Here is an 18,560-nt window from a genome sequence, read left to right on the forward strand (position 1 = left end):
GGTCATGGTCTGGGTGTAGAGTTTACAGTATGCACATACTACATCTGTGAAAAAGAAACCCATGTACTATAGTGTAATATTTTCCCACCCAGCCCAGCAACGGTATGCTATTGAAAACATTTCCCCTGTGTCTCTCTCTCTCTCTCTGTGCAGACTTCCGAATCTTTTATACGTGCAATGTCCATGATCATACCCCTCACCTTGGCTTCATCTCTGCCTCCTCTCTCTTGCATCCCTCTCTCTGTCCATTCACATGCCCATGACTCTCTCTCTCCATTCCTCTCTCCACACTCCTTTTGTCTCCTTCTCCATTCCACATCTGTCCACATCCTTCCTCCCATCCACACACACACACACACAGTGGGATACATCATGGCAGGTTAATGTTACGGACAGTGGCAACAAAAAAAAACAAGTGAACACATTGAGACGAGAACGAGAACCAGATTAGACAGACGTGTCACATGACATAATGGGCAGGAGAGACACTCCTGCTGGGACAACTTTTCTGTCCCACAGCTGTCACGGTCATATGTGACAAATGCACACACACACACACGCGTGTGCAGTCGCACACACACACACAGCCTGGCTACAGTGATCAGGTGTGGTATTCCTCTCCATCAGGCTTCCTGTTGAGGTTCATATAGCTTTATCGATCTCCTCCAGAGCTGACATTTACACTGGGCTGGGCCAGGTGGCTGCAGTAGACTGCAGCCTCATCATAGACTCACCAGCTTAATCACAGCACTGCCCCCTCACACACACACACACACACACACACACACACACCTACAATCACAGCACTGCCCCCTAACACACACACACGCACCTACACACAAACTAACACCACAGACACACACACACACACACCTTTAATGGGACTGCCACTCTGCTGGGAACATTATATAGGAAAGGACAGATCAATCTATAGACCCCACAATAGGTTAGGACAGGCCTGCAGTAAAATGCAGTCTATAAACCATTCAGTAGGACAGGACAGGTCTAGAGTACACACAGAGCCATCACCTAGGTAGCTGGGTCTAGAACTAATACGACTGCTATTTTGGGCTTCAACAGTAGTTGCACTTGTTAATAACAATCACAAGGCCACTCATTAGACAGGGACAGAAATACATCTGTACAATCCATTTCTGTTCCTTCCGTTCTACCCTTTTCTTTCAACAAGAAAAAGAAGATGAAGAAAAGGATTTGAAAGGAACCCGTCCTGTTAAAACATTAAACTATCCCATTATGCAATCAGGAAGCTAACAAACAGTGATACAGGAAGGCTATTAGTGCAGCTGCTATGCTACATTTCCTTCTCGCTCTCCTCCTTCATGCTTGGATTATCGCTCCTATCCCACCGCTGCTGTCGGCCACCACAGGCCTCCCCTGTTAGGGATGTTGTTATTCAGTCCAGGTAGTCCCGAATGCCCCCAGACAGGTCCAATGCAGGGAAAACCTAGCTTGTAATTTAAGTGTTTTTCAATAGGTTTCTGTGTTTACTTTTCTGCTACTACAAAATCTATACAACATCGAGGCCCTTTGTGTCCCTCCCTCGGCGCCTGGTCGGGGTCATTGATTATAGAATATGGCACAGAACTGGTCCAGCTTGGCTGGGTCAGCCTCCTGACCTTCCTCCACCCAAACACAAAGAGGATCCAGGGGGTACCCGGTCCCAGCTTTTCTGTAAATAAAGGTTTCATGGGAAAAAAATAGATCTGAGATGAAGGAGGCTCAGTAGTTTAAAGATCCATGCTTTCACATAGAGTTCTATGATGACGGTGTGATGAGGCCATCGAGGAGGCGGGTGCCTCTGGCAGTCAGACTACATCTCCTTTTCGTACGCCTCGCCCTGGTGCACCATTAGGGAATATAGCTGCTGTTGCATTACAGGGCATTAGCATCATGGTGGATATGCATGATATGTTATTCCTGGCTGGGTTTTTTTTTTTTTTTTTTAAGGTTTGTGTGTGGGTCCCAGTATGTGTAGGTGTGTGCGTGTCTGCGCGTGTCTTCTTCAATGTCGTAGCTAATCCTATCCGAGTGGGAGCTGTGTGTCTATAAAAACGCACACATCAGTTGTCAAATTAGGCTTATTAGCAGATTTAGTGTATGAAGGAAGAACCCCTCCCTTTTTTCTCCCTATTTCTTTGTCTTTTGTTTCTCTGTTCGCTCTCCCTTCCCTCCCTTTTCTAGTTCTCTTCATATCGTCTCCGTCTCACCATCCTGCAACCAAAGATTATTTGAAGAATGCAACACAACCATCTCGATGTTGGAATCTATTGTTGAGCTCTATTTTTGGGAGAGGCAACAGCACAACAGCCTGACTTCCTTTCTGTGTTTTTATCCCCCCTAACATATCTCTCTTCATGTCCTTTTCCTGCTTCTAACGTTTCTCCCAGTTGTTCTTAGAATTTCTATCGTTTGATCGCAGTTCTAAAATGTGACGGTCGTGAGTGTCCAGGGGATATTGTTCTGTTTCTGTTCTCTCCAGACCCTATACTCACCATACCTGCCCAGTGGGCATCATCTCTTGTAGTGGTCAGTTGTGCAGAGCTGAATCACAGATAACAGTGCTGTCTTTGCACACACACACACACACTTCAAACAGGCCCGATACACAAGCTGGATCGTCAACACATCAATTAGTGCTTCCCACTGGTCCCCTCTGGGAGAGAACAGAGGTCTGAATGCTCCGAGTGTATATGCCTGTGTGTGGCTGTGTGTGGCTGTGTGTGTGTGTGGCTGTGTGTGTGTGTGTGTGTGTGTGTGTGTGTGTGTGTGTGTGGGGAGGAGGAGGCAGACTGCAGGTGGTTTCTGCTGGCAGGTTCAGAGAATCACGAGACGCAGTGTGAAGCCTTCAGATGAAGGAGGAACTGCAGAATCTCCACACACACACCACCGTCTTCAAACTCCAGACATACACACACACACACACACACAAACACACATGCAACTCTGTTTTCAAACACATTGCCCCCAGCATGATTCCGGTACCATTAGAGATTCTCTGTGTTCCCTCATGTTTCTGATTCGGGCATTAACTCCCCCAGAAAGGGGGGATGGGGTGGGGGCGTAGGGTGTGGGGGGGGGGGTTGGGGTGGGTTGGGGGCGTGGTGACTGAGATACCCTCTGCCGATATCACTGTCCTCTGCAACACCCACACGGTAACATGACGTTGGCGCCCGCTGCGTGTGTGTGTGCGCGCATGTTTAAGTGTATGAGTGTTTTCTTTTGCTTCTGCATGTGGGTGTGTAAGAGTGTGTGTTTGTGTGTGCGTGTGTGCCCGTACCCAGGCCTGTGTGTGTGTTGGTTCAGAGCAGTGTGTGATGACAGTATCAGTGCCTCTGATGTCCATGCCCCTGCTGTGAGATGCCACCCCCCCCCTCCTGACTCTGCCGGTCTTATTTCCTCTAAACAGCTTTATCGCCTCTCCCTTCCGGCTGCGCTGGCGTCCCCACCACTCCCCATGTTGCCGCGGCGACCCGGCCCCGGCATAAATGTGATTGAGTTCAGCGCTAACACGGATGCTATCTATCCTGTCAGGGGCCCTTAGAAAGGATTGAATTAACATTGTGACACCTGGAGGAGAGCTCTTGTCCCGGGGATGGCGTGAATACTTAGCAGGGACATGACATGTAATGAGCTCTATAGCGGGGGGCTTCCGCCAAAGGCCTTCCTCCACCCCGCCCCATCTCCTCCCTGGAGCTCTGCTGAGGAGCAAGCCTCCACCTTCTCTAGCCTCTTAAACAGGACCCCCCTCCAGCCAGAAGTGTCAGGACGCTGCGCCACGCACCGGAGAGATGATTCACCTCGAGGTCCACCCTGGGTTTCTCTCTCTTTTGTTATCTCTGAAAACCCCCATTCACCTGCGTGGTATCTGATAACAGTGGAACATCTGCCGCTGCGGAACAGCATTGATTCCCAGCTGTCAGCGTGGTAACAAGCATGGATGCAGGGCCTCAGAGAGAGCAGTTATGTGTTTAAAAGCCGTGAGATGCAGGCCCGGATTGTGGGCCTCCGGTCCTTCCTCCTCTCTCCACTGTTACATTTGATTTCACTTGGATTTATTCATTCAGGAGACGATTTAAACAAAGCAACATCCAAATAATGCACATAGTAAGTATAGCAGATTATCAAGGAATAGAGGTGCACAGTTCTAACAGTTTATCAGCAGCATTTCATTGGTTAGAGCCAATTTAGCCAATTTACAGACCGTCTAACAATAAAACTGTCTTGACTACAATATTACTTTAGACAAAAATGAAAGTTATGTCTTAACTGCACAGAAAGAACTATTTACACTCTAACCGGAAGTGGATATCCATTGATTTGTGTCGCAATAAAGACAATGTCAAATTTCAAAATATGTGTGGGGGTTTTTGTGGATGAAGAGAGCGGTGAAACTGCCATGTGAAATTGATTGAGCTGAGGTTCCACTGTGGAGTTGGATGATTCATTGGCCTGTACAGTGCCAACTGATGTATATGTCCACAACCTGGATGGAACCGGTGTGACAATTGAGAGAGAAGACAGAATGACTGATGAAAAAGGTGAAAGAGGTTAAGGGGTGATTGATAGAGAAGAGACAGAGAGGTAAACAAGTGATTGATAGACGGGTGTTAGATGTCTGAGAAAACCTGTGAGCCTCGAATGGCTCAAACTGATGGAAAGGGATTTCGGAGGTTAGAGGCAAAGATCACAGAACAGCTACTAAACCTAAATGCATATGATCACAAGTTTGGGTATTTCCAATATGATTCATTAAAACAGCAGTTGGTTTCAAACTCATCAAACTTTCTTCAGCAGACTATAATACTGTCCTTTATACTGCCACTATATATATACACAGTATATATATATATATATATATATATATATATATATATGTGTGTGTGCTTAAGGGATGAGTAACCAGCCAACTGTGGAGATCTCTCTGAACTGGAGTGTTTTCTATGTTGTGTAGTCTGACCCCTGACCCCTGACCTCTGTCCCTCTCCCAGGTGTTCCATGTGGGAGGCCAGGAGGAGATGGAGGAGCTCTGTGTGCCTGGCTTCCAGGTGAAGGAGTACCAGGTGGAGTACATTGCAGGTTTCCAGAAAGGACAGCCTCTTACACAAGGTCAGTCACAAAACCACATGCCCACATGCACACAAACACACACACACACACTTACTCACATTACCAGGAAAATTATTTTTCTCTCTAGGTTTCTGTCTCTCTCTGTCGTTCTGCAAAAAGCACACAACCAAACACACACGCACACACACGCACACACGCACACACACACTCAGTGAGCCAATCCCCCACGGCCTTTTCAAGAGACCATTGTGCTGTGTGGGCTGTCTGAGTTGTTCATTAGAATTCATGAAAATTTGTATGAAAAAACAGGAAATGAAGCAATACTTTCAAACGGCAACAACAACAACAACAACAAACTGTACCGGTGCTTATGAATTATTCCTCTTGATTGGGCCATGTTTTCTGACGCCTTCCTAAGTGATCCTCACCCTGAGGCTGCCGTGTCTCAGAGTGTGACGTGACTGACTCACACTATGGACGTTGAGGCAGAACAGCACTAAACACAGAGCAAAAGCACTCTCTTTGTGCCTTTTCTCATCCATCTACCTGGATTTCTTTCTCCCAGAAATTGTTTTTATTTTTTATTTTCCAACAGAAAGGTGTTTGATCTCAGTGGGGGTGGTCATGGTACGAGAGAGAGGGAGTTTAGTGGAGAGTTCAAGCCCAAGGGCACTAATATGGAGACGTTGATTCAGCAGAGCCAAGGAGAGGTGACCTGGTCACTGCTATAGTCTGCTGGACGAGGCCTTGATGACTACTGAACCAACCAGAGCTCTCACACACAGCTGCAATCTCCACACGTTCACATTACTGTCACAACTCACTGGTCCTCCATTCCTCTGGGAGCGACAGTAATGTCTGTCTGCTCGTCTTGCCTCTGTCCTCTGGGATTGGCAGTGGAGTCTGACTGCTCATCTTGTTTTTCTCCACCGAGATTGGCAGTAGTGTCTGTCCTCCAAACTCTTCCTTCTCATCCGGCTCTGTCTGTCCCTCCATCTTCTCCTGCTCCTCTGGGATAACAGTAATGTCTGTCTCTCCATCTTCTCCTGCTCCTCTGGGATAACAGTAATGTCTGTCTCTCCATCTTCTCCTGCTCCTCTGGGATAACAGTAATGTCTGTCTTTCCATCTTCTTCTGCTACTCTGGGATGAGCAGTAATGTCTGCCTGCTCATCTTACCTTTCTCCTCTGGGATCCACGGTAACGTCTGACTGTTCCCAGGGGACTCCCGTCCCTGGTGTGCTTCTGCAGCATCTCAGAGATATTGACAAGGAGGTCCGCAGGTCACACAGCGGCGCCGGGAAACATTTTCTATGGCAGCTGCGAGACATGATTGCCGTGGTGAAAATGCCCTCATTACCATAAAGGTACACTCTGTAGTGACATGTGTGTACGTACTCGCAGCTACAGCTTGGCTTTTCATCCACCACAGAAAGGTTATGTTTTGGAGAAGCCACTGATGGACCATTGGGCAATCTTTCTGAAGTGTCGTGCCTTGACAACTTTCTCAATCGAAAAAATATATTTGACTACCTATTTCGACAAAACCAAACATTGTACTCAATTCACCTTCAATTTTTCAATTTGTATGATTTTTTGATGGGGGTTGGTGTGTGTGAATGTGTGTGTGTGTGTGTGTGTGGGGGGGGCGCTGTGAGGTGGTTTGTCATCTGGGGGAGCAGTGATCCAGGGAGCAGCAGACAGTTCTCAGTTCTGCTCTGGTGCACAGCTCTGAGACAACACAGCACTTCTAATAGCTAGAATATGCTCCTGTCAGCAGAAACACTGCTCTCCTAGGGGGGGTTCTCTCACTCCCGCACGCACGCACACACACACACACACACACACACACACTCACACCTGGTCACATACAAACACACACACACAAACCTAGGCATGCACCCATCATATAATCCACCCTCATGCTGTGTGACTGTCTACTACAACTTGCTGTGGAGCGGTTGACAGGCACTCCACTGTGATCCAGTTCTGCCTGGGGATCAAGTTCTCTGCTACTTGTGTCTAATGGGTGGGTCCCCAGTGTGTGTGTGTGTGTGTTTGTATGTACTTTTGTGTGTTTATCTGTGGTGTATACGTGTGTGTGTGTGTGGGATTGTCTTGTTCAGAGTGTTGGAGGCAGCAGTCTCCCAAGGCAACACATGCATATTTATGTAAATCCCCTGGTGCCATCGGCACCACCTCCCTGCTGACCCTGTCCTGTAATTAACTGGGAGGGGTGGGGGGGCGATCTGGGGGTGGGGGGGGGGGGGGGGGGGCAGAGGTTCAAGGACATCTTTCTAAAGGGTGGGAGACACACGCAAACATACAACTCACACCCAAAAACACGGGCACACGCAACCGCGCACACACACATTTCTCTCCATCATGAAGAACTCAATTGCAAGTACTTCCAGATGCACTGAGCTTAATCACATGAATAAGTCATGTCAAACATGCAATGGAAATACAGCAGCGAATGAAAGATAGTTGCTATAGATACGGAGGACATCATGATCAGGGCCCTGTGCTCAGGTGACCTACCACAGTCAAATGAAACTGACAGAGTACAGCCTTGAATGAGTTAACAAGCATAAATACACTGAAATCTGTATTTATCCAACCCCATAGTCTCGAAATACATATTCAACACTCAAGGAACAGGTTTCCCTGAATCGATCAAATTAGTATCAGAATTGTTCTTAAAGCAGTCGCTGTAATCTTTAACCAAAAATACACAGCAGCATGCTCTCTGGAAGTCGAGGCACTCCAGCCAGAAAAATTGACTTGTCACTCTGCACACTAGCTCCTTCACCTGGTTCACTTCTCTATGAACTGTACTAGGAACACGCAGATCACTCAGAGCTAGGTGAGTGGAAGCAACCAGCGTAGTACATAGGGGGAACAAACACCTGCTAGAACTTTCTGAGCTTGAAATCATTTTTGTGTCCCAGCTGGCTGGACATAAACAAATCAGGTCGTTTGAATTGACACATCTGTACGAGTTGTAAGAGGTGACAGATACATACCCAGAGGACACAGTTAACCTTTTCTCATCAAAATACTAGAAAACCACCATATCAAAACGAAAATATTTACTAGAAAATTGAAAAATGGTAATAGGACAGACGTAATAGAAAAGAAAAATACTTGAGCGCCTTTTTACTTTTTTTCATTATCTGTGACAAGATGAGAGGTTCAATCAGGTGTGTTGGTTTTAATGCTGCAGTGAGAGATTTGAAATGTATGAACCTCCTGTTTTGGGGATGCGAGGGAAATGAAAAAGATTATACATTTATGAAAAACCAGATTGCCTACAGAGCCAACAGGTCGGTGGATGACGCCGTTAACATGGCCCTCCACTTCACCCTACAGCATCTGGACTTCCCAGCATCCTACGCCAGAATCCTGTTTGTGGATTTCAGCTCTGCTTTCAACACCATCATCCCCGCCCTGCTTCAGGACAAGCTCTCCCAGCTGAACGTGCCCGACTCCACCTGCAGGAGTATCACAGACTTCCTGTCTGACAGGAAGCAGTGCGTTAAGCTGGGAACACAAGTCTCTGACTCCCGGTCCATCAGCACCGGATCTCCTCAGGGCTGCGTCCTTTCCCCTCTGCTCTTCTCCCTGTACACCAACAGTTGCACCTCCAGTCATACGTCTGTCAAACTTCTGAAGTTTGCGGACGACACCACCCTCATTGGGCTCATCTCTGACGGGGACGAGTCTGATTACAGGTGGGAAGCTGACAACCTGGTGACCTGGTGCAGCCAGAACAACTTAGAGCTCAACGCTCTTAAGACAGTGGAGATGGTTGTGGACTTCAGGAAGAATACAGCCCCACTCACCCCCATCACCCTGTGCGACTCCCAAGTCAACACTGTGGAGTCCTTCCGCTTCCTGGGCACCATCCTCTCCCAGGACCTCAAGTGGGAACTGAACATCAGCTCCCTCACCAAGAAAGCACAACAGAGGATGTACTTCCTACGGCAGCTGAAGAAATTCAACCTGCCAAAGACAATGATGGTGCACTTCTACACAGCCATCATTGAGTCCATCCTCACCTCTTCCATCACCATCTGGTACACTGCTGCCACTGCCAAGGACAAGAGCAGACTGCAGCGTATCATCCGCACTGCTGAAAAGGTGATCGGCTGCAATCTGCGTACCCTCGAGGACCTGCACACCTGGAGGACCCTGAGGCGAGCGAGGAAGATTGTGGCCGACCCCTCCCACCCTGGCCACTCCCTGTTCCAGCTACTCCCCTCCGGCAGAAGGCTGCGGTCCATCAGGACCAAAACCTCACGCCATAAGAATAGTTTCTTTCCATCTGCTACTGGCCTCTTCAACAAGGCCAAGGACTCCCATTGACATTCATTCATTATTTAACCCAGTATCTGATTGCACTATTGCACTATGTTGACCACTCATGCTGCTCATTCTTATCCTTATTCTTATTTTTATATATATTTTATTTTATATTTAAATTGTTTTATTCTTAGATTGTTTAGTTCTTAGGAATAGTTAAATTGCTGTACCTTTACTTAATCTAAGATTCGTATATGTTTAGTGTTTGCACCTCCCTGAGACAATACATTCCGTGTTTGTATAACATACATGGCGAATAAACCGAATTCTGATTCTGATTCTGAGGTTGATCCTTTAATCTTATATGGGGACACTAGTTGTAGTTCAGCAGAACCCCCTGTGTCAGTTTCACCCGATGCTTCAATGAAATATGTCTGCAAGAAAAACAAACACATGTCCTAATAGCATAGGGTTTTCTGTTAGACTGGAAATGATTCAGACACCAGATTCAGACACACTTAGATGAGAAAGCCAAAGGGGGCATCTTTTTAGCACTGCACCGGTTCTTTTACCCCGCTGTGTCCTCTGCACCAAACGCACGATGGCCAACAATAGCTAGGAGAGAGATCTGGTTTACAATTAGGTGTTATATGTAAAAGTGTATGTGTGTGGGTTTGGAGAGGGAGTAGATTTACTGACTTTAGATAGAGAAACTCTTGGTCATTTGTTTTGACAGATAAATGTATTCTTGTCTCTGCTACTGCAGCAGCATGTTCTGTCATGGAGAGAAATCCAAGAGGGACGTGGATCGATCTGAAGTTGTGTCAGTTATTTTTCCCCCCTGGTCTGAACCTGAGTGCAGTGCACTGTGAACCCTGTCAGACCCGAAACCACTGAACTGTAATGGGGTTTTAATGGGTTTTTATCACACATGTACACCTTGAATATCAATACAAATGCAGAGCAAACAATAGAATACATTTACCATGATGGGACCAGACAAGGAACTAGAGGGACTATGGTTGATACTGGCAGGGTAAGGTATGGGTACAGTATGGAGGAAGGTGTAATAAAGGTTTGAGGTTCCTGTGGTGTAGAGGCTGGGTTGTAAGGGAACCATAGTGCTGGATAAACAGGATTCAGGTGTGGGATTAAGGTACAGGACAGGATTCAGATGTGGGTTATCAGTACAGGACAAGATCCAGATGTAGGATATAGATACAGCACACAATTCAGATCCACAAGGATGACCAGGCTGGCAGGAAGCCTACATCTCATTTCCAGATTACAGGTGTACTGAGACCTTCCTGGAAGTCTGCTGTTCTACCTGACTCCATCACCAGCCCAGTTTAGTCATGCTTGAGTTCTGATCTGGCCCGGTGCAGTTGGATCAATTGGATAAATGGAACTTGTTCTCCCATCAGTTCTGTTTCAACTTCTCAGTGTTCCGCTTCAACATTTCCGAGTTTACACGATAAATTGTTCTGTGCTTTTGCTCCTACAACCAAACGCACACACACACACACACACTAGTATAGGGGCACAGATTCGCATACTGACTCATACATATGAGTGTGAAGCTCATGGACACACACACACACACAACTACACACACACACAACTTAAATTGAACTTTTAAAGAAACATTTGTTCATTTGAGAAGTTCAGTGGACCTTGAGACCTATCCCCCTTTTATGGAATTCTCCATGAGGCAGCATATTAGAGATCAGATGTGGTTTATATTTCCCTGCACAGTGGCTGCCTCTGCAGCTGCTTTCCTGTTTGTGTGTGTGTGTGTGTGTGTGTGTGCATGTATGTGTGTGTGTATGCATATTTGTGTTTGTGTTTACTTACTTTAAACCTGCTATATATTTGCTTTGCCCCAGAGCCCAACTCACAGACTCACAAAGAAGGTTTAACACACACAGTAGACCATTTCTGATTTATTTGAATACTTGGGATTTTCAGTCAATCTGTCTATGTTTCAGTCCATCAACCTTTGCATCTTCATCCCAGTAACACGGCAGATGTCTTCCTGGTTCACTGTGACTTATCAACACTGTGATCAGGCAGATATGTGTACCATCGCTGGGCCTCTTGCCATAGCAACATGGTTCACATCTGGCCCATGGTTCTAAATGCTCTAACTCCATGTGGACCATTGTGGCTACAGTAACACCATACTGCTTCTGTATCCAGACCATGCTGCACTCCGTTCTTCTACCTCGCCCCCCACCGCCCCTCCATCTTTCCCTCCCCCCTCTCATCCCGCCCCCTCACCCCCCAGACGTGTGACCCACTGCTTTATTCTGGTGTATTCCTAATCGGCTATAAATCAAACTGTTTTTGACAAATGACTGTAATTACAGAGGAGGTCGTCACAGAGAGAGAGCGTGCCTGAGGAGGGGTGCCTCGTGGGGGCTTTTAAGTCTACCGCTCTGGGGTCTGGGGCTGGTCAACTAGACTGGGCCTGCATATCATTGAGTACACCAGGCTTGACCAGGATATAGTTAACCAGCTTGAGTCCTCGGCGTGACAGTTATGTTGGTTTTCCCATAAGTGAGAGAGAAATAGAGGACAATGAGAAAAAGTAGATAGATTGAAAGAGAGAATAACACAGACAGACAGCAAGAAAATACAGCTACTTGGAAGGGAGCAACAGTGACAAAGAGGGAAAGGGGGAAGGATCTCCAGATTGTTCATGATGCAACACTGTTCCCATTAGCTTACAGAAGATAGCAGGGTTCACGAGGGCTGGCTTGAGGGGGTTAAACCTTATGTTTGTTACGTCATCATGTCACACACTAACATCTCGTTATAAATCATTGATGAGGCTTCCTTTTCAACCTTTAGTCATCCAGCCTGTCTTCAAAGGCCTACACACTTCCCAGTCCAGCGTGTGACAGGCGAGGGGCGTTTCTCCATTCCCAGGCCACACACCTGCTGTGAGCCGGAGGCCTCGCTGGCACACACACTGCCTCTGAGGCTGGCGCTGAGGCTGGCACACACACTGCCTCTGAGGCTGGCACACACACTGCCTCTGAGGCTGGCACACACACTGCCTCTGAGGCTGGCGCTGAGGCTGGCACACACACTGCCTCTGAGGCTGGCACACACACTGCCTCTGAGGCTGGCGCTGAGGCTGGCACACACACTGCCTCTGAGGCTGGCGCTGAGGCTGGCACACACACTGCCTCTGAGGCTGGCGCTGAGGCTGGCACTGAGGCTGGCGCTGAGGCTGGCACACACACTGCCTCTGAGGCTGGCGCTGAGGCTGGCACTGAGGCTGGCGTTGAGGCTGGCACTGAGGCTGGTACTGAGGCTGGCGCTGAGGCTGGCACTGAGGCTGGCGCTGAGGCTGGCACTGAGGCTGGCACTGAGGCTGGCACTGAGGCTGGCACTGAGGCTGGGGAGAGAGATGCCACCGGTGCAGTGTGGGTACACAGGGCATCCGGATATCATGAGCACCCATGCCAGGACCCCGTCTGCAATCACTGAGCAACTTGGCACCCATTTGATCTTCTTCCACCCTCTGACAATGAGTTCCCCTCCCTCCCTGCAGACGGATTCTCTCCCTCCTTCCCTCCCTCCTTCCCTATCGCTCTCCCATCAGCAGCTTCCCTCCTCCCTCTCTTTTTCCTCATTTGCTGTTTCCATCTGCAGTGTGTCTTCCTCACTCCCCATTTCTCTCTCTCTATCTCTCTCGCTCTAACCTACTTCTCTGAGAAACAAATTTACATTTTCTGATGCAAATCATTCTACATGGTTGGGGAGGACTAACAAACAGCCAGTACCAGTGAGGAGTAGGCAGGCATGTTTAATTCAGCACTGCCTGTTCACAGACTGGGCGCTTCATCTATTAGCAACATGATCTTTTTAATTGCATCTTTGAAGGAGAATTTAAAGATTTGCGTTTTTCCGAGAAGATACAAACAGCTGAGATGAATAGCCTCCCATGTCCAGCTCCCAGCTTATTAAACTAATTAATACATACGCTGGAATCATCACTAGCTACACACACCCTGGTGTTTTCTACCTAGATCTACAATCGTAAACATCATTCTAATTTTATATTAATGACTGTGTGTTTGCTTGGAGATTAGACAGTGACTGTTTTTTCATGATGGTGAAAACGGTGTTATCACCGTGTGAGCCACACTGGTGATATTAATTGTGATGTACACCAGCTAGTAAGATAAACATCCCAACACACACACACACTCATTGAAAAGAGCTCTGGCATTTGAGGATGTGGGGAGAGGGAGGGTGAGAAACAAAGAGAGAGCGATCACGTGCGTGCGTGAGTGCGCATGGGTTTACATGCGTGTGTGTGTGTGAGAAAGACAGAACGCCAGCGAGAGAGTTAGAGAGTACACATGCACGCTTTGTTTCCGAGGCGCCGACAGGGAGTTCAGATCTCAGGCAACGGGGGACACGCGGCAAAACTTCTCCAAACAACTCTTTCTCTTTCATCCTCCGACAACACGGCCTCCAGACGTACTCCCACCGGCTCATTAGCTCTGCAGTCCTCCGTGCTAACCGCCAGCGCGCTCTCCTCACACACACCACCCTGCTCTGTGCTCTGCAGCCTCTCAGCTGAGTGACCGGGCAGTGATCGTGAAGCAGGTAGTGAGGTGTGAGGGGTGGGCCTGGCCGGCGTGACAGGGGCTGAGGTTTTCCCACCACATCTGCTTTGATTGGTAGCGATTGGTCGGAAACCAGGTGTTTTAACTAGCTTCATTGGGGTTTGGTGGCCCACAGCCAACTTGGTTTTGGATGTGAAGTATGTGGGTTGGTGTACAGATTTTTGGATGTGAGTGTTGTTTGCCACACGCTCTACTGATGCTCAATGTCTGATCGTCTGAAAGGTTTAACTCACCAATGAGAGCATTACAATACATTTACATTTAGTCATTTAGCAGACGCTCTTATCCAGAGCGACTTACAGTAAGTACAGGGACATTCCCCCGAGGCAAGTAGGGTGAAGTGCCTTGCCAAACGACACAACGTCATTTTGCACGGATGGGAATCGAACCGGCAACCTTCTGATTAATAGCCCAATTCCCTAACCACTCAGCCATCTGACCCTCCCCACACAGAGCAGTGAGCAGTGTTCTGAGATTTAAATGATCATCCAGCTTGATAAGATGCTCATGCTTGTCTGACATGTTGCTGAGCAAGTCCTATAAACTCTCCTCCCTCTGATTGGCTGTACGGCTGCAGTGACTCAAGAGAGTGCAGCTCTCTTCCTGTGAGGTTCCGCTGAGGTATCTGTGACTGCAGCTCTCTCCTGTGATGGACAGACATACTGGGCTAGTAAACACAAGGTTTAAAGTTTGTTGTTCCACGGAATTAAAGCGGGAGCCCCAAGGTCCCTGCGTTCCCCTCGCGATCTCTCAGTTCAAACAGTGCTCGTGTCTCACCAGCCAGTTCCAACGTTTTGCTCCGGGCTTTTGCCCGGATCACAGAGATGGATTTAATTGTATGTAAAAAAAAAGAAAAAAAGGTTGAGAATGGAATGGCTGTTTTTAGAAGTCAAGCCTTGAAAAGAGACTTCAAAGAGCAGGGCTCTGGGCTGAGGCTGTTCACAGCACTGTGAAGATAGGCGGGAGTGTTTACTAATGCTGATGTCGTCTCACGGTGTGCGTGCGTGTGTGTGTGCATGTACGTGTGGTATCAGGGTAGTGGTGTTGAGAGTGGTAGAGAGGGAAGATCAGACTCAGTTTAGCCACTGGATCACTGCTGCTCCACCTCTGGGAGGGTTTATCAAGTAGATCATATTAGATGAAGCAGATTAGCCGTGTCCTATGGAGAAGATGTGAGATCGGGCGAGGAAACGAGAGAAGGGATGCGGTGGGAGGGATGGAGTTGAGGGTATATAACAGCAGAGGAAAGGAGAGGAGCGATAAGTAGAGAAGAAGAAAGATGAGGAGGGAGTATGCGAGGACAAGAAAGTACCCGAAAAACACTTGATCAACCTGCGTGTCACGTAGTGACACATCGACATCCCTGTAGCTTTTTGGGAGTATCCGTTTTTTCTTTCCTTCCAAACCCTCGTTTAAGTGTGGTCTGAATGAAGCCCCACACTGCAGTTAATGAAGGGAACTATCACAAGGCTCCTCACTTTCTCGGACGTGTCTGCTGCTACAGTGGTGACACCCGGAGCTGCGCTGATTTAAGAGTGAGCGCAAGGAGGAGGTCTCCCCTCGCCCATGCCCTCACACACACACACCTGGAAGCACATGCACAATACCTCAATCCCATTGTATGCGTTTGGGTTGTATATTCATACCTCTCAATGAGGTTGATAGAGTGAGAAGGTTCTGCTGGCTCCTGCACTCCTGCCAAACCTGTCCAACACAGAACCTCTGCTGCTGGCTGTTACTGACTGCTGACCAGACTGCTGAGTTCCAGTAGAACAACAGGGACCCCAGTGAATGATGAGGGTGCACGCCAGTGTGTTTGTGCACGCGTGGCCGTAGTGCACGTGTGTGCGTGTGTGTGTGTGTGCGTGTTGCCTCATGGCCGAGACCTGACATTGTGGCTTCGTTGGAGGGATGGGCTGTAACTCAGGGAGATAACGAGAGAAGCCCACAGCCTTGTGTGAGACGACATCGAGCTAGCCCTCATTATTTCACTATCATCACACACACACACACACACACACACATGCTCGGGCTCGGTCACACACACGCACAGAAACACATGGACACCTTGGGGGCTACAGAGGGATATACAGCGGGCTGTTAGGAGTGGCACTACAGCCTGAGAAACAGGCGCCAAACACACATGTACTCACACCTACGCGTGCATGCACACAAACATGCATCGCAAAAGGTTGCTGGCGTCTTTGTTTGTTGTAATGATTCCATATTTTTGTTGTTGTATAAAAGCGTCTGCTGTTTACTTTGTTAGCATATTATGTTACTACATCTTTTGGTGCTTGGGTTTTGTCTCGTTCCTCAGTGTGATGGTGTTGTGCCTGCTGTCAGTGTGTGTTGTTTGTTTCCTTCGTTTTTCTTGTAATCCTAACATCTTTCCTAAAACAAGCTCTTGGTCTCTCTCTAGGGTATTATTACGAATAAGATATACTCATAATTTACCTGCCTGGTAAAATCAAGGTGAAGAAAGCCGAAATGACAGACAGAAATGTAATGCCTACTTGGAAGTTGATGTTGCAACTGTTGTCGTCCCCCCCCCCGCCCCCCCCGCATTATTGTACGTCAATGTATCCTTTAATACAACATAAATGTTTGAAATTTAGAACTAACTGAATTCAGAGAAGCCACTGAAGAGGCGAAGAGAGTACTGGGCTTTCTTGACGCTGCCCTACTTTCCTCTCCAAGGCACAACTTTCATGAGATCGTTGTGGCATTTATTTAGTATTATTTGTCCTCCAGGTCTGAGTGTTCAGTAATTCTCTGTATCTGGAAGAGCACATTGAGCATGGATTGTAGTCGCTAATGAGCTAATTAGTCCCCTGTCACAGTACTAGAATGGGTGATCCCAGATTAAGTAAGACTGGTGGGAAAGAGCTGGGTGCAGACTCACTGCTGTGATTCTGGGGTGGTCTGCGTGCATGTGGGGAACACAGTGGTGTGGGGGTGTGGAATGGGTGGGGAAGTTCCTTGTGAAAGACTGAAAGAGGAGTGAGCTTAAGTACACGTGTGTGTGTGTGTTTGTGGGGTAAGGGTCGGGGGGGGGGGTCGGGGGGGGCAGGGGAAAAGAAGAGCTTGCTTCATTTTCCAGTCATTCTGCATATTGCCCTAATGGGTTTTTCCTTGTGAAACTTGTTAGATTGTTAACACAATTTGCTGCGATGTGAGAATCGCTTTTCATTTGGCTCTCGGTAACTTGTCACTGCACAGGGAATGAGAGAGACTGGCATTCGGAGATCAAATCAATTACTTTCCTTCTCTGTAATGACTTAGGGGGAGGGGGAGGGGGATGCCAAGGAATTTCATGATACAAAGCAATTAACCTCCCCGCCCACAAAGTTGGAGCGTGTCTCATTGGAGGAGAACAGAACGACAAGCAGCTCTGGTCTGCATCCATGTAATAGCTGCTTGAGGGGACTCTGAGGACCTGGAGAGCTGTGATGCCCACCTCTCTGGCTCTCTCTCTCAGCTGGTCCACTCCTCACTGCTGGAGTCCGTGTGCCCATGAATGCAACATTCAAACAACACATCTAAGACTTTCACCGCTATGTGTCATATGCCCCCCGAACAGCCACGGAAACTTCAGTCCCAGTTCTTTCCAGGGACAGACGGATGTGATGAATTCCCAATGTGAATATTCTTTTATTTTGTCTTTGTTCCTTCAATTCAGTGGCGCAGTGCACTATGAAGTTTCAGAGTGTGCACACGCACACATAGACATACACGGTGCACAAACATACGCGCACAGTCACACACCCACACACCAGCCCACACAAACGCGCACACACAGACATACACCCCAAGGACACCATTAGACTCAGAGTGACATGATAAATGCAAGGCTGTCTGAATTCAGACCATACTTAGCACACTCCAATAGCTTCACTGTCAAATATACATGTTCCCTTCTTTAACAGTTTTCAACCTCAACTTTATCGTGTGCGTCTGTGTGGGCGGGTGGTTGTGTGTGTGTGTATGTGTGTGTGTCTGTGAGTGCGTGTTTGCACGTGTGTATGTGTGTGCAGGCAAAAACTCTGCATGAGGTGTTCCACTCTCCAGTAAACTAGAAAAACAGGCAAACCAAAACTTATTTCTGATAATAACCCCATCAAGACCTCCGAGATGTCTCTTTCAGTGACACCCTGGTGAGAACAGAACAGGAGCTCAGCCTTGATCCTCAAGAATACCACTGAGGCTATGTCATGGTTAGGTCACACTGCTTCGGTATAGGGGATCTCAGGAGTTAAAGGGCCAAAACGAATAACTGGTTGCACTGCCAGCTTACAGAGCCAAGGTGTTTGTGAGGGGCAGAACAGTGTGCATCAGAGTTCAAGCCAACTGCAGCTTGTAGAGAACCGCCCTTCTGTCTCCCCACACCAAAACGTCTTGACATTTACTGAGGAGGTAGCAAATGGCCTGAAAAACAGGAGAGGGGAAGAGCTGTAGAGAAAGGGAAACAAAAAAAGGTTTTCTGTGAGCTTGTGTAACTGGATGAGGATGCTGTCAGGTG

The 18,560-nt window shown here is 47.8% G+C and overlaps 1 protein-coding gene across 1 annotated transcript in view; it reads left to right on the plus strand.

Annotated features, from left to right (window-relative positions):
• The window catches only part of cdh13 (cadherin 13, H-cadherin (heart)), a gene marked incomplete at its 3' end in the record, with an annotated part of 196,665 nt that overhangs the window by 49,418 nt on the left and 128,687 nt on the right, over positions 1 to 18,560 (plus strand). Inside the window, 1 exon segment of the mRNA XM_067234661.1 lies at positions 5,010 to 5,127. Coding sequence (XP_067090762.1) covers positions 5,010 to 5,127 — 118 coding nt within the window.

This window comes from Osmerus mordax, chromosome 4 (genome assembly GCF_038355195.1).
Source record: "Osmerus mordax isolate fOsmMor3 chromosome 4, fOsmMor3.pri, whole genome shotgun sequence".
Taxonomy (NCBI): domain Eukaryota; kingdom Metazoa; phylum Chordata; class Actinopteri; order Osmeriformes; family Osmeridae; genus Osmerus; species Osmerus mordax.